At 31.4% G+C, this 17,072-nt stretch overlaps 1 protein-coding gene across 5 annotated transcripts in view; it reads left to right on the top strand.

Moving 5' to 3' along the window:
- Positions 1-17,072, top strand: part of LOC145266532 (PDZ and LIM domain protein 7-like) — a 268,765-nt gene that overhangs the window by 234,176 nt on the left and 17,517 nt on the right. For 2 of the 5 annotated variants that reach the window (XM_080122293.1, XM_080122292.1), the window contains 3 exons: positions 4,594-4,801; positions 9,508-9,735; positions 14,582-14,667. In XM_080122293.1, the coding sequence (XP_079978419.1) occupies positions 4,594-4,801; positions 9,508-9,735; positions 14,582-14,667 (522 nt within the window). The remainder of the gene's footprint in view (positions 1-4,593; positions 4,802-9,507; positions 9,736-14,581; positions 14,668-17,072) is intronic. The other 3 variants (XM_080122296.1, XM_080122294.1, XM_080122297.1) reach the window with 2 other exon arrangements.

The following is a 17,072-nucleotide window of genomic DNA, read 5'->3' as shown; positions in this document are numbered from 1 at the left end:
AGCAGTGGGCCGATATCAGTGGAGTTTTTTCCTGCCCAAACGGTCATTAACATCTTTCAAATTGATATAAATTATTGCACGGTAACAATAATTAAATTGAAACAAAAATTATTTTTCTTATTTCGAATTATTTAATCAAGTAAAAATTCCATTTTTTTTTTTTTTTTTTTTTTTTTTATTGCTAAATTTAAAAAGTTATTCTTGCAAATTACGGTGATTAACAGTTTAATAAACAAAAATATCCTAAAAACTGAATTTAACTTTTTATTAAATTTACCAAAATAACTTTTTCAATTTAGTAATTAAATAAAAACAAATGGCATTTTTATTTGATTAAATAATTCGAAATCAGAAAAATGATTATTTTGTTTTAAATGAATTATTTTTATTGTGCAATAATTTTTTACTTGTACAGTTTAATCAAGACATTAAAAAATGAAAATATCGAAAAATAGGTTATATTGTACGTATCCGTTATGGAACGAAGTTCTCCGAAAAAAACATTCACTTAATTTCATCAAGTAGTTTTTTTTTTATTTTTTTTATTTTTTTTTACAACGAAAAAACAATTTATGATACCTGGCAAAAGGTTCGATTTTTAGGAAGAAAAGCTAGTAATAAAGATGGGGAGGGAGTGTCGGCGCTTTACATGGAGTTATCTCCCCGTGGCGTGTTAAAAATTTCCATAATGGCTAACTTCAATGCGCTCTCATAAAAACGTGTTTTCATTTGTTTCTGCTTTAAAAAAATAAAAAAATAAAAATACTCGATCGAATTAAATGAAATTTTTTTCAGAGATCTTCAGTCCATAACGGATATGTACAATATAACCTTTCTTCAATATTTTCATTTTTTGATGTCTTGATTAAACGGTACAAGTACCAATAATTCATATCAGTTTGAAATATGTTAAACATTAAAAAAAAAACATTGTTAATGAACGTTTTGTTAGAAAAGAAAAGTCCACTGATATCGGCCCACTTCTAGGAGCATGTGAGCGAGAAAAAGCAAAAGTAATTCAGAGAGACATCTCCTACAAGAAAACCATAAATTGTTTTTATTATCGTAGAGTGTGGGCGAAAAAAAAGTTTTAGTCAACTTCACAATTTTGATTTTTTAATATATGAAATAAAGTCGGTCTCTTTCGCGATTTCTTTTTTTTTTTTTTTTTTTTCGTCGATAGCTTTCTTCCTACAAAATCAATATTTGATTCTGATTTGTCAGTTCTTTTGGTGGATCATTGCAACATGTTGAATAACAGCAGAATGTAATTCGTTTTAATTCCTTGAAAATACTTTTTCGGACCAAAATTGTTTTAATACGAAAGCCATCTTTAAAAGAAACAGTCGTAACTTCGTATTTGTTGATACAAAATTATTTTTTGTTTGGAGCAAAACAATAATTGAAAAAAAAAAAAAACAGTTTAAAAAACAAATTTCAAATAAATGCAATAGCAATGCCGGACAATACCAGATAAGGACAGCTTTTTTTTTTTTTTTTTTTTTTTTGAAGATTGTAATGCTGGGTATGGGGCAGCCAGACCAGCTGCCAACATTGCCCTGCTTTTTACTGAAACCAACCAAGAGCTCTTTTTAGTATCCTCGCTGTTCCCTTAAGTGCAATTGTCTGGATCTCTCTTGCACTTGGTTCACCAGGAATATTAGTTAGGTAGGACTTCAGGTTCTTGTGTGTGTGCTTATTCAGATGATTAATTGAAATTTGAATTTCGAGGGGGGGGGTATTGGAATCAAAATCAGAAAAATTTGTGCCTATTTTCCGATGCTAAAAACGATTCTTTTAATTGACTTTTTATTTGAATTTTTTTTTTTTCATTTAACATACCTATATTAACATCAAAGCTGTTCAATGCTATTTAAATCAATAATGCTACTCAAATATATTAAATCAATACTGCTACAAAATACATATACATTAGAACCTTGGGATACGGTGGCCGTCGGATACTTTTTTTTTTCCAGGTTACTATGTGGAATACTATGTTTTTCTGGACCCTGGTTACGGTATTTGCCCCGCCTTACAGTGTTATTTATAATGTTATTGGATTATATACATGTGTATTATATATTGCACTGTATTTTTGTTACTAATTTTTAATACCGTATCTCAGGGTTCTACTCGTGTATGTGTGTGTATATATATATATATATATATATATATATATATATATATATGCGTTTTTTTTTATTACCGTATCTTTCTGTTAAGTTACATTATTGTTTCAGCTACTCGGCCGTTTTTTTTGCTGTCTGTAGCTTCCTCAGACTTTTACAGAAATGTTCGCTATTTTGGGATGAAAGAGTGAATGAGGTCGGGGGGGGTTGCGAGGAGGGCGGCCAAAAAAAACGGCCAAGTAGCTGAAACAATAATGTAATTTAACAGAAAGATACGGTAATAAAAAATAAAACGCATATTTGCTCTGCAACAGTATTGAGCACTTTCTTCGGTTTTTATTAATTACCATCTCCACTATATATATATATATATATATATATATATATATATATATATATATATAATGGTTGTATCGACTGGTTTCCTAGACGTTAATCCAATAAAACTCCTGTGATTATTAAAGAGTGCTCAATGCAGGACAGAGCTGATATATAGTCTGTTTATTATAGAAACATTATTGGTTACATATGTGTATACATGCTTCATTGGAATCCCAATTCAAGGATAACACCTCATCAGACCAAGAAAGAATCGATATTGACTCCCGTTTCAATATCGATTCTTTCTTGGTCTGATGTGTCATCCTTGAATTGGGATGCCACTGAAACATGTATGCACATATGTAGCCAATAATGTTTGCATAATAAACAGACTATTATTTATATATATATATATATATATATATATATATATATATATATATATTACCGTTTTATCTGGTTAGTTACACATATTTGGTTACCGAGTCGTGCCAACGATCCCGTAACTTCGTCAGACTTTAAAAAAAACGATATTAGAAGAAGCAGGAAAAAAATGAATGCTGCATATACATATATATATATATAGCATTATTTCCTTTATTAAATACTTTAAAATTTTGTGCACATGAAAATTATATTTTACATACAATTTTTACATCTAAACAATTTCAACTATAGCATTGCATTTGTCAATAGGTATGGACAAAAATTGCAAAAAAAAATGGTTATTAAAAGATACTTAATTATTTTTTTAGTTTACGTTTAAATTTTGATTGCGTTTAAAAGATTAAAAAAAAAAAAAAGTTCATCTCTAATTCGAAAAAAAAAATGTATATTTATGTGTTAAAAAATTTACAATGAAAAATGTTATGGTGATTAAAATGTTAGTTGAAATAAATTAATTTTTAAAATTTCTGGAAAAAGACTTAAAAACTATTTCAACAATAATTAGTAAATTAAAATCCTAAGATACGAAGGAATTCTAGAAAATGTACGTGCTTTTGGTTTTACTAAAATTGCATAATTATCAAAAAAAAAAAAAAAAAAGCAAGGCACGTTAAAAAGATGTCTGCAATCAAGTATAAGTACAAAATGCTTTCACAAAAAATTAAATTACACAATTCTTTTTTTTACATATTTTGGTTTGCATCCTTTTCAACCCTTTTAAAAAGAACAAATATTAATAAAATAAATTTCAGTAACATTCTTGAATGCATTTAAAAGTGGCATAAATAATTAATGTATTTAATGTGATTCGCTAATGAAAAAAAAAAAAAAAAAGAATGCTTGTATAAATATCCTAAAATTAGTTTGATGTTAATTATTCCTGATGATGAATCCAGGCGAATTCGAAAGTACTTGGGTCAGCAATGACTATGACAACTACATCAGCCAGTTTTTGCTTGAAGCAAGAAAATTAATAAGGTTGGAAAGGATTCAAACTAAAATATGTAGACAAAAATTGCCTGCATTATTATTTAATGACATATATACCAAGTTAAAGGTATTCAAGAGGGAAAACTCGTGAATTAAAACAAAGTTATTAAGAGTACTCGATAAAAAGAGCAAAATATATTTTTATTTATATAGACAAATACCACATAGTCGCTACACTGAACATGCTAATGTTTCAGACAATTAGTCGGTAAGGACCAAAAGTCCTCATCAAAATTTACACAAACTTTATTACGTTGCCTGACAAGGACTTTTGGTCCTTACCGACTAATTGTCAGAAACATAAGCATGTTCAGTGTAGCGACTATGTAATATTTGTCTATATAAATAAAAATATTATATATTGTTCTTTTTATTGAGCACTCTTAATAACTTTGTTTTAATTCATGTTTTCCCTCTTGAATACTTATAACTTGGGGGGGGGGTATATATATATATATATCTCTCATTAAATCATGCAGATAACTTTTGTCTATATATTTCAGTTTGAATCTTTTCCAACCTTATTAATTATTTGTCTATATATATATATATATATATATATATATATATATATATATATATACACTAGCTAGACTTATTCTACACAGCATAGCTCGGGGGTCATTATACAAGCACACAAATCTAGTTTCATCTTGTTCAGTCCTTCATTGCATCGTTGTTTTGACCCCAACTCCTATTTCAGAACTCCCATGCGCCCTGAAACCACTGAGTGCCACTACCACACCCAACAGATCCCGAAGCGTTTCCCCTCAACCTTTCGCCACTCCAGGAAAACCCAACACCGTCAAAGCCATTGGGAACTGGCAGTACAACTCGCCGATTGGCCTTTACTCTAAAGAAAATCTCCAAACGACCTTCAATACTCAGACGAAGGTTCTTACTGGTCAAGGGTAATGGGAACTCATTTCTACCATTCATGTGATTTCATGTTGAAGTATCGGCCATTTTTTTTTTCTTCTCATATTGTCGGCCATCTTGTCTTCTTGTTGACCGTTGTGTCGTCTTTTATTGGTCATTTTATCCTTTCTGTTTTTTCTTTCATACTTTTGTCCTTTTTTTTTTTTGCTTCTCCTTTGTCTCTCTTCTCGCTCTCTCTTTCTCTGCTCTCTCTCTCTCTTCTATTTCTCTCTCTTCTATCTCTCCTCCCTCCCTCCCTCTCTCTCTCTTCTCCCTCTCTTCTCCTTCTCTCTCCCTCTCTTCTCCTTCTCTCTCCTTCTCTCTCTCCTTCTCTCTCCCTCTCTCTCCTTCTCTCTTCTCTCTCTCTTCTCCTTCTCTCTCTCTTCTCCTTTTCTCTCTCTCTTCTCCTTCTCTCTCTCTCTTCTCCTTCTCTCCTTCTCTTCTCCTTCTCTCCCTCTCTTCTCCTTCCCCTTTCTCTCTCTATCTCTTCTTCCTCTCTTTGCTTATTTCAAAACTGGTAAATATTAATCAGAAGGAAATGTTCCATGGTATTCATCATGAAGTAGAACGGTCAGCAGATATCGGAATTAAACAAAAACACGCAAAACTTGAAAATAGCGAATTCTTGTATTTATTTAGCGATAAGAATTCATGAAACATTTAATAACCATTATTGATAGCATTATAAATTTTTTTTTATCATCCAAACCAATTTATTTTGCTTTAATTACAATATAATATGTATATATGAGAATTTGGGTCCATAATACTAGTAGAAAAAAGGTTAAAAGAATTTGGGTTTGTCGGGCCCATAATTCTGGTAAAATTAAAAAAAAAAAAAAAAAGGTTAAGAGCTTGTTTTAATTATTTTTAGCAAAAATCCAAAGTTAAACTTCGTTTAATTTTTCAGATCTGTCTGTCATGCCAATTATGAGGTATATCATTTATTTATTTGTAAGTAAAAAAAAAACAAAAAAAAAAAACAAAGATTCCTGCTCAAAGTCATTTGAAACCGGAAAAAAAAAATTGGTTCTTGTGCAGAGTAATGAATTTTGAAACCAACGCATTTCGGATGAAAGTATTATTACATGTTTAAATCGCATGTCGAAATTTGTATAAATTCCAAAAATTACGAAAAATGATCCAATAGATGTGCTCGGTTTATTCTGTAGGAAAAAAGCGTACAGACTAGTTGAAGATTTCTCATTTTCAAGGAAGGCAAGGGAGAGAATCCAGTTTGTCATAAAGAGCAAGATTGTAAGAACTCTACAACATTAATAATTTAAAACATACAATAAAACTTGATAAATTCGATTCTTACCTGTAATTATTTTTTACTGGATGATTTTTTTTAATTTGGGGAATTTATTCTAATTTCACCATGACATGTAACAACGTAATGTTTTCATCTGAAATGCGTTTCTTTCAAAATTCACTATTCTGAACAAGCAGGACTTTTTTTCTTTTTTTTTAGAATTCCCTTAGAAAAAGTAATAGAACTTCCTTTTTTTATTATTTTAGTCATGTTAGTCATTTTTTTATTTTTTTTGTAGAAAAGCATTGCTTTTTAACCCCCTCCCACCGCCAATTATTTCACTACCCACCCACTCTCCACTTCCAAAAATGATTTTCCAAGGATTTTTCTCTTTTTTTTGTATCAATTTTCTTCTATCTTTGTAACTTGTCTCTCTCCCTCGTTCCTTGTCTCACTGTCTCACTTTATTTCTCTTTTTGCCCCCTCCCTCCCTCCCTGTCTCTGTCTCACTCCATCTCTCTCTGTCTCACTCCCTCTCTCACTTTCCTCATTTTCCTAGCTCTCATTTCCTAGTCTCTCTCATCATTCTTCCAGATTTTTTTTCTTTTTCATGTCTTATTTCTTTCCACTATTTTTACGATCTCTTAATCTCTTTTTTTTTCTTTTTCTTTTTCTTTTTTTTTTTTTCTTTTTCTTTTTTTTTTTTTTTTTTTTTTTTTTTTCAACCATTTCTTCTTTTTGGTTCTTTCTATATCTGTCAAAAAATTATGTATAAATATTTTGTTTAACTTAAAAAATATTTTTTTATAAATCATTTTTATTTCGATATTTTTGTTTTTGCATGTTTGTTTTGTTTTTAACTTATAATTAACTTTAAAAAAAAAAATGGCTACAAAAACCGAGTTTTTGTCTTCGTAAAATTGTCTCCCCTTAGAAAATCTTCTTTCCAGACAAATTTCATCAAAGTCGTAAAGAATTTTTAAGCACAATTCTACATCCAACAAAATCCTTCTTACAAGGCCCTAAAAAATGAAATATCTTTTTAAGAGATAATTAAAATAAATTGGCTAACTTAAATATTTTAAAATTTTGTACACATGAAAATTATATTTTACATACAATTTTTACATCTAAACAATTTCAACTATAGCATTGCATTTGTCAATAGGTATGGACAAAAATTGCAGAAAAAAATGGTTATTAAAAGATAATTATTTTTTTAGTTTACGTTTAAATTTTGATTGCGTTTAAAAGATTAAAAAAAAAAAAGTTTATCTCGAAAAAAAAAATGTATATTTATGTGTTAAAAAATGACAATGAAAAATGTTATGGTGATTAAAATGTTAGTTGAAATAAATTAATTTTTTAAATTTCTGGAAAAATACTTAAAAACTATTTCAACAATAATTAGTAAATTAAAATCCTAAGATACTAAGGAATTCTAGAAAACGTACGTGCTTTTGGTTTTACTAAAATTGCATAATTATCAAAAAAAAGTAAGGCACGTTAAAAAGATGTCTGCAATCAAATATAAGTACAAAATTCTCATTGACTTTCACAAAAATACAGTCCATGCATACTGTAATAATTTAGTTTAATTAATTTAATTTTTATATTGTTTTGTATTGTTCTCATCTTGAGTGTTATTTGTGCAACGTTTTGGTCAGATTGGCCTTCGACCTTCATCAGGCATGTTGGTGGTTGTTTGGAAAAGGAAGGAAAAAAGTTACTGGCTCCGTAGATATTTTCGTATTTCTGTGAGTTATTAGAATTCCCTCCCCTTTGTCAACCAATTTTTTTTTTTCTCACAGATTCGAAACAAAGTCCAAAAAGTGGAGACTGACTCAGAGAAATACAGAGTCAGTAACTTTTCTCCTTTCTTTTCCAAACAACAGCCAATGAAGGTCAAAGGATAATCCGACCGAAATGTTACACAAATAACACTCAAGATGAGAACAATAGTCCGATTAAAACAAGTAATACAAACAATCAGCCTTTATCTAAAAAATTCAGGACTTTAATTTACTTTTGTTGCAATAAAAAAAGGAAATGCTCATTTAATTAGAATATTTTAAATGCATACAAGTAAAAAAATTTTTTTTTTTATCTAAAAAGAGATTCATACTTAGTATAATTGTTTTTTTTTTTTTTGTTTTTTTTCGGTAATACTCTAAAATGGTTGATGACGTCTAAATACCAATGTTTTTTCCTTAGAATTTGAAAAAAGACTTTTGTAAAATTTTGATAAAAAATTACATGACTCGATTTATTCCTAAATTTTATTATTCATTAAAAATATTAACTAAAACGATTCTTTATTAATGATTAAATAGAATCCAAATTAGAAAGAAAACCATTATTTGTTAAAGAAAGTTATAAACTTAAATTTTATTTTATTTATTATTTTATTTTATTTTTTTTTTATTGCTGTTCTGTCCAACCATACTTCTTCAAATTAATCGTTAGTAGAAATTATCTTATTTTATAAATTGAACTTTGATCCAGAACCTCAAATTTTTTTTTTTTTTTTCAAGATTATAGAAAATAAAATACATTAAAAATATACTTTTAGTAAAGGTATTTTTATTTACACAAAATAATAATTAGTTGATTTATTGAATTTTAATGGGAGAAAGGGGTCAAAATGTTTTTACTGCAAGACTACGACAGGATACGGAGTTATTTCCCTTTAAAGTATAAAAATATTAGGTGCTTCTTCATTATAATAACGAAATTCGAAATGTTGAATTTCAAGTAAAACTCATATCTACTTGGCGTGTCGCAGTAATGAACATATCCAAAACTTAAAAAAACGATAAGGTATAAAATTGATTATTAATAAAAAAAAAAATAGTTTTGCTAACTTTTTCAGTTTTCATAAAATAATTACCTCCCTTGTTACGATTCAAACTCTGTTTTTTTTTTTTGTTTTTTGGGGTTTTTTTTTTTTAGCAAAACTCAATTTTCGCTAATTGTATTCAATGACTATTTTCATCAATAATTAATTTTCTACTATATCGTTTTTTTTTGTAATTTTTGGATATGTTCATTACTGCAACATGACAATGAAGTAGATATAATTGGCTTTTACTTGAAATTCCATATTTTAAATTTCGCTATCATAACGAAGAAGCACCTAATGTTCAATTTCTCTTTTAAATCCCAGCCTTTTCAATGTTATTTGACGAGAACATTTTTTTTTTTCTAATTAAGTTTAATAATTATATGCTAATTAAATTTTAAAATGTCCGATTAGCATTCCTTCGTTTTCCAAGGCGATAATTAAAAAAATTAATTTGTTTGTTGAATGTTTATTTTTATTTGCATGTGTTTTATTTTTATGGTTTTGTGTTTTTGATTTTTACCTGTGAATTTTCTTGTTTTGTTTTTCGTTTTCACTCCGTCGCATGAGCTGTTTGTTGCATGTGTGTGTGTGTTTTCCAGAACTGCTGAAACACCGACAACCAACGAGGGTCAATCGGTCTCCGATGGTAATCCCTCTAACGAGAAAGATTCGACCGATGCCGCCCTCGCCCCCGAAGTTGACGAACATGGTCGGATAATTTACCGCCCATCCGAGACGTACAAACTTGTTCATGCGCAAATTAAGGAAAATGACAATCAACCTTTGTATTCGAAAACGTTTAAACGACTTCAACAAAAGCTGGATGAGTAGGAAAATTATTCTGTATTTTTTTCTCTCTTTTTCTTCTGTCTTTTTTGTTTGTTTGTTTGTTTGTTTTTTTAACGGTTTATTATTTTTTTTTTTTTTTCATGTACAAGAACGAGGGCTTTGTCTTATTTATTATAGAAAGGGTAATCGTCCGTATTATTGTATGTCCAGTTAAAACTTAAAAAATACACAAGAACCTCCTATAAAGTTGGTATTTTTTAATCGGTGTAACCCCAGAAAAATAATACCTAAATTTAGAAAACAAAGGTTCATTGTTTTGGAGTGAGGTTTCCATTTATATCATTTAATGTTATCACGAATTAGACACAATTTTTAATGTTATCATGTATTAATACAACCTAGAAAATAATTCGCCATTTTTTTTTTTTTTTTCTTTCAAATTGAAAGACGCTAATTCTGGATTTAATCTATCGTTTCTTAACTATTGTTATCTCTCCACAAAGAAAGGGGTGGTTTAAAACTTAGTTTTAATAGTGTGCTTTGGAGGCATCCTTAATTTTAATTCAACTTTATAAGATTTATTTTTTCATTCCTCACATAAAACATAGAATATTCTCTTTTAAGCGTGGGGGTGGGATATGAAATTTAACAGCGTTTAACACCTTCTATTTAGTCTTTTTATAGCCCTGGGCAATGCCGGGTAGCCCTGCTAGTCTATTATATAAAGGGCAGTTGTCCGTGTGTTTGTATGCCCAGCTGAAAGTCCAAAACTACTAAACAAAGACCTACAAAGTTTATATTTTCTTGGTCGGCATTGCCACAGATTTATATCTAAAATTTAATTTACAATTTAAGAAAAAATATTTACATTTAAAATGGATAATTATTGTAAATAAATTACATTATGATTTTTTTTTTTTTTTTTCAACACAATAAAACCAGAGGGGAATGGCTTGGTCAGACATGAAATAGAGGGAGAGAGTTGGAGAGAAAAACGTGAGGTACAGGGAAATACAGAAAGAGATCACTAGAGAGAGGAGGAGGAGGAGGAGATAGAAGTTTTAATCTGAAGATTTTATACACACTAACTTTGTATTCGAAAACCTTTAAGACTTCAAAAACTGGAAAAATTATTTTCTGTTTCATCTTTTTTTTTTTTCATTTTTTGCTTTTTATGTAGGGAGAGAGGGGGCAGCTTATATTTTGTGTATATCTATGTAGATATGTAATCTAGAAGATGCATTAAATAAAACTAAATTTGGGCTGACTGCACAAGAAAACTTTTTTATTCATGTAGAAGGATACACACATGTATGTGTGTGTGTATGTATATATATATATATATTTAGAGCCTGTGTATTTGTATGTTTAGCTAAAAATCAAAAACTACTAACCAAAGATTTAAAAAGTTTATATATATATATATATATATATATATATATATATATATATATATATATTTTTTTTTTTTCTTTTGTAGATTTATATCTAAAGTCTAGGAAATATATTTACATTTAAAATGGATAGTTATCATAAACGTTTTTTTGTTTCAACACAGTAAAAACAAGAGGGGCTATGGATTGAGTTCACGAGTTTTGGTAAATAACAATCAACCTTTGTATTCGAAAACGTTTAAACGACTACAGCATAAACTGGATGAGTAGGAAAACTATTCTGTATCTGTTTTCTTTTTTGTGTTTGTTTTGTTTTTTTCTTCTATCTCTGTTTTGTTTTTCATGTAGGGAGGGGAGGGGCTCATTTTTTTTTCATATATCTATGTAGATATATAAGCTCAAGATGCATTAAATGAAAACGTAGAATGTTTTCATTGTCTGCTGCTATGCTACCGTACATCTGTGAGTAAGCTCCAATCTATAACTCCCCTCCCCCAACCAAACTTTCACAAAAAAAAAAAACACTCGTCTAGCTAAAACCACTATCCATAATTTCCCGAATTCTCTATGGTTTAACCTAAATGTGGATTCCATGAACAAAGATTTTTTCCTAGAACTGCCACCTGTGGAACTCTGTTCTGCTGGCCTGCTTTCCAGCTGACTATAATATGATCATCTTCAAGTCCAATGTAAACAAGTTCCAAATTTCCATCACTAATGATTACTGCGCTATTGTGCAAATGATTACTGTATACTCATTAACTCTTATCCTCAAGTGGCATCCGGGCCTTGATAAGTGGTGACTCCTTCGTAAAAAAGAAGAAAAAAAAATTTGTTGCTTTTCAAAGATTCCCAGAACAACCAAAATTAATGTTTGGATTCTTCGTACTACTATTATCTTGTGTACTATTTGCACAACGTTTCAGCCGATGTAACCTTCGACCTTTTTCAGGTTTATCTTGTCAAATTCAAGAATCTTTCGGTCGAACTCAAGAATCTGCATGAAATTTCCAACAGAAACCTTAATTTAATCCATGGGTATAGCATGTTCTGGTTCCATCAGCCATGACCACTTTATAAAGGCCCAAAGGCCACTTAAGGATAAAGGTTAATGGGTGTACGGTAGTCATCAGGACATCGATACCTCCCTTTAGTCTTGAAAGCCAAAGGATACCCCCTGTAGGGGCAGCTGCGCATGTAATTGTGAGGCAAGGGTTGCGCAATCTCCAACCACACTTCTGGATCAGCACTGTTGGAGTCCAGTGACAAAGAGAAGTCCAGGACGACTGAAAACAATGCCGAGATTTCCTTCTGTTCGAAACTCCATACAGATGTTTGAGTTCAACAGATGATTCCCGAGTTTGATAAGTTTCACCTAAAGAAGCTCAGAGGTTAGTTGCTCTACCTAGGCTTAAGAGTCTAGTCTACCTTACTATTTGGCCCAGAACTATCACATTTAATGTTATTTCGGAGCAGGGTGCACTCACTTTCTCAGCATGAGAACTAGTTTTGACATGACGAAGTCTAAAATAATCTGCCACCTACTAAAAAAGCAAAACACATTATTTATAAATATATTGTAAATTTTTTTTATATGTATAGTTTATACATTTGTACGTTGCATTATTGCATCAGCCCATATTGCATTGTACAACTCTGTACATTTTTGTCATTACCTTAATCTGATGACTTGCATTGGATAGAATCAGTCAGAGATGCATAGTCCGGACAATAGCTGCTAATAGCCGGCCTCAAGCAGACTTATAGATGCTCATCAGTCATGGTGGAGTGGTACTTGGACTTAATGATCTCCATGTGGAAAAAGGCTGACTCGCATAAATAATGCAGTCAATTCCACTACAAATTAGAGGTCATCCTCTAATGTTTCTGCCATTTCCTTAGATATGTGTTCATTTGTTTTCCTGTCGTGCCTGTTATAGAGCGTGGTGTCATCAGCGTATATACCCATCTCAGAGGCAATTTTGTCGGGGAGGTCATTTATGAATATTAGGAATAATAAAGGTCCAAGGATAGACCCCTGAGGCACTCGCGCATTTATATCATACTAGCATGAGTGCCCGGCGTTGCCCAGGTGTTTGGAGTTGTATGCTGAGTAAAAACAAAAAAAAGGGTTAATTTTTTTAATTTTGACCCCTATTATGACCCCTTAAAATTTATAGTTTTGGGCTCAAATCAAGTTATTAAGTTAGATCCATGTCCAAGGAAACTATATTTAAACTTTCAATTGTTTAGACCCAAAATTGTCGGAGGAGTTCGGTAGAGTTCTCAAAGGTCAAATCGTTGAACTTTGATCCCATAACAGCCACATTTCTGGCCGAAAACCGATCACATTGATTTTCCCAAATCTCAGTACCCTGTATATCAAATTTCGAGTCTGTAGACTAAAAATTAACGGAGTTATTGCGTCAGGAAATGTACACACACAGACAGTCAGACAGACAGACACTTTCACTTTTATAGATATATATATATTGTATGACCGTCGAGGACAACCTGGATTTTTCTTTTATCTAAGAAGGGTTTTATTATGTTTAGTATTCGTCCAGTGATACCGTATGGTATGATCTAATTTTCCTGAGGAGACCTTCATTCCATACCCTGTCAAAAGCCTTAGATATATCGAGGGATATCGCTCTACCCATTTGTACGTTGCATTACTGGATCGACCCATACTGCATTGTACAGCCCTATGCATTTTTGTCATTACTTAACTCTGATGACTTGCATTAGATGGAATCAGTCAGGGATGCATAGTCCGGACAGTAGCTGCTAATAGCCAGCCTCAGGCAGATTTATAGATGCTCATCAGTCATGGTGGAGTGGTATTTGGACTTAATGATCTCCATGTGGAAAAAGGCTGACTTACATAAATAATGCAGTCAATTCCACAACAATTTGGAGGTCATCCTCTAATGTTTCTGCCATTTCCGTAGATATGTGTTCATTTGTTTTCCTGTCGTGCCTGTTATAGAGACTGGTGTCATCAGCGTATATACCCATCTCAGAGGCAATTAGATGGAATTAGTCAGGGATGCATAGTGTGGAGAGTAGCTGCTAATAGGCAGCTTCAAGCTGATCTCCAGATGCTCATCAGTCATGTTGGAGTGGTATTTGAACTTAAATTTGCAAAACAATTTTTAGTAACACTGCAGTGTTATATGTTTGCAGTGCGTAAAAATATATGCACATTTATTCAAACCGTCTGGAACTCTCCACAGATCTATAACTAACAACAGGGGGGGGAGTTATTACCCTCGAGTGGCCTCTAGGCCTTGATGAACGGTGACTCACTGGTTCAAACAAAAAAAAAACATTTTATTGCACATCTGAAGGCCACTCGGAATATCCTTAGATTAAGAGAAGAGATGAATGCTGCATCTAGAAACCCAAAAGTTGAGGTTTTCAGAATGATGAGTGTGGGGAGTGTGCGATATATGCGTTATAATTATTGATATTTTTGTACTTTCAGGGGTCAAGTGCCACAATTTTCACCGGCCCATGCTGCACCTCCTCCACCACCACCACCACCTCCGGCTAGCTCCGTTCCGGTGACATGTAAGTATTTTTGTTTCTTTAAAATCCACATTTTTATCTTATTGCGTATAATGTATTAACGACAATGTCAATCGCATCGTAATTAAAGACGAAGGAAATATCAATGTTATGCAATTATAGATTTTGTGTATCATATGATTTGCAAACTTAGTTTTATACTAGTGTGGGGGTACTCGATGTTGCCCGGGTGTGTGGAGGTATAGTAAGGACTCAGGAACAGGGTGGGGGGAATTAAAATGTGTTTAAAAAAAAAATGTGGTATAGTAGTGGGGTTCCCTGGCATTGCCTGGGTCGAGTAAGGAACCGGGGGGGGGGGGGTTCATTAAAACAACAGTAGGCAAAGGTGTTAAATTAAAAAAAAAAAAAAAAAAAAAAAGAAGTGGTAGTGTTACATGATAAGGGCTGTCCCCTTTTCATGTAAGTATAAAAATGGAGAATTTAGTTTAAAAGGAAAATGAAATAGCATAGGCGGAATTCGAACCTCGTAATCTATGTGTAGAGATAGATTACGTGTGAGAATTTAAAAATGTAAAACAAACATTTGTTTAGAATATAGATAAATATTTCAAGGAAAGAATGTGAACTCTCAAGTTTGTTATGAAATTTTAAATTGAAAGAATGCAGCTTATAAGATAATGTTTTAACATATTGAATATAGGTTAAAATTCCTTTTGTAGAAATAGGAAAAGTTTTTGGACACGTATGTCCAGGACACGTGAAAGAATGCACATGTTTTAACATGTGTATGACGTCACGGAAAATAGAAAGTTCTAGGAATAGAGAAAAAACTTTAGAGTTAGTCAGTCAGTGAAAAAACTCAGAGACAGTCAGACGTCTAGAAGCGAGACGTCACTTCAAGAAAAAAATGTGAAACTTTGAATTCTTGATGATGGAATCACGGCCGTGTGAAGAATAAACCATCAAGTGTTTTTTGTAAAGCTCGTCTTGTGTCTTATGTTTCTTACAAAAAGGTAAAGTCCAATTGTATTATATATTTGTGTTATATGTCTTTACATACACGTCTCAACATCATCATGTCCGAACTGTCTGAACACTATCCCTTCACTCCAAGAGCTTTCTTCTTCTTCCATTCAACACAATTAAGGAATGAACTTTTAATATATAAGAATCTCTTCTAACATGAACAATATCTATCTAGTCTCTTACAACATCTCTCACTGTAATAAGACTCTTTCTAAGCTTCTCTCACTAAGACTCTCTTTAAAATGAAACCCTATATAACAGTAGTAGGCAGGCAGGCTCGAACCCATACCACGAAGGAGGAAAAAAAAAAAAAAAAAGTGACATCTTTGCTGATGTCTAGACAGTCTGACCGGAAGTTCAGAACATTGAAATTAAGCAAAGTCAATCCAACTGATACGATGACTTGCAAAAATGGCGATGCAAAAAACCGACCTCTCCTTGTACAAAACGGTTCAGTTTAGGGTGAAGGAATTAATGGTTTTGGCCAACTTTTCGATATTTGTCGTCTGAAGGGTCGAATTTTAAAACAATACTGATCTCATGAGGATCCATCACTTCTGTCAAAAGTTTTGCAAGACATACACACACACACACACATTTTACCCTTTATATATATTTATATATATATATATATATATAACTATTTAATTTACTCACATAAAATTAATATACGAAAGTATAGATTTATGCGTAAACTTTTAGTATTTACTTCAAAAGTGCTCAATACATAGGTAGAGCTAGTTAGTAATTTATAATATATATATATATATATATATATATATATATATAGATGATATCATCCTAGTTTTGTGTATCACATGAGGGCAAATTTTGTATCATGCGATATGCAAACCTTGAGCACACTAACGTGGTTTGCAAATATTGTATGTATTGCGCTTTCATATATTAGAATAGTGGGGAGGGGCACCTGGCTTTGCCCAGTCGTAAAATACGCTTAAATATGATATTTTAATTTGTTCAGATTTCGTGTATATCATTATACAGTTGTGATTTCAAAAGTAAAAAAAAAAAAAAAAGTATTTGAGTGCCATTAGTTAGAACCGAAACTGTAGCATTCAAAGCTGGTGATATTACCAGTATACCAACGTGACCTGATACCATATGAACTGATTAAAAATTAAGGGTTTGTATTACTGTACACATAGATTCGAAAAAGTTGTCAAAAAACAAATATATAACAAATAAATGTTATCAAAGGCAAGATAAGTTACTTTTCTACCTAACTGGATATATTTTTCGTGTTTTTATTCAATGTAACATGTTTATTCAGCTCGAAAAACATACAGTGTTCACCGATATATTGGAAAATTAAAAATGGCGCCTCACTCCATCTTTAACACGGTAAGTTTGGGAAAAGGTGTTATAAATAAAAAATTAGACAAAATACTATTAAAAACCTG

Source organism: Euprymna scolopes, chromosome 41 (assembly GCF_053919585.1).
Source record: "Euprymna scolopes isolate OS-2025 chromosome 41, ASM5391958v1, whole genome shotgun sequence".
In the NCBI taxonomy this organism is placed as follows: Eukaryota; Metazoa; Mollusca; class Cephalopoda; order Sepiida; family Sepiolidae; genus Euprymna; species Euprymna scolopes.
The sequence above is the reverse complement of the archived record's forward strand: the minus strand, read 5'-3'. Positions and strand labels throughout refer to the sequence as shown.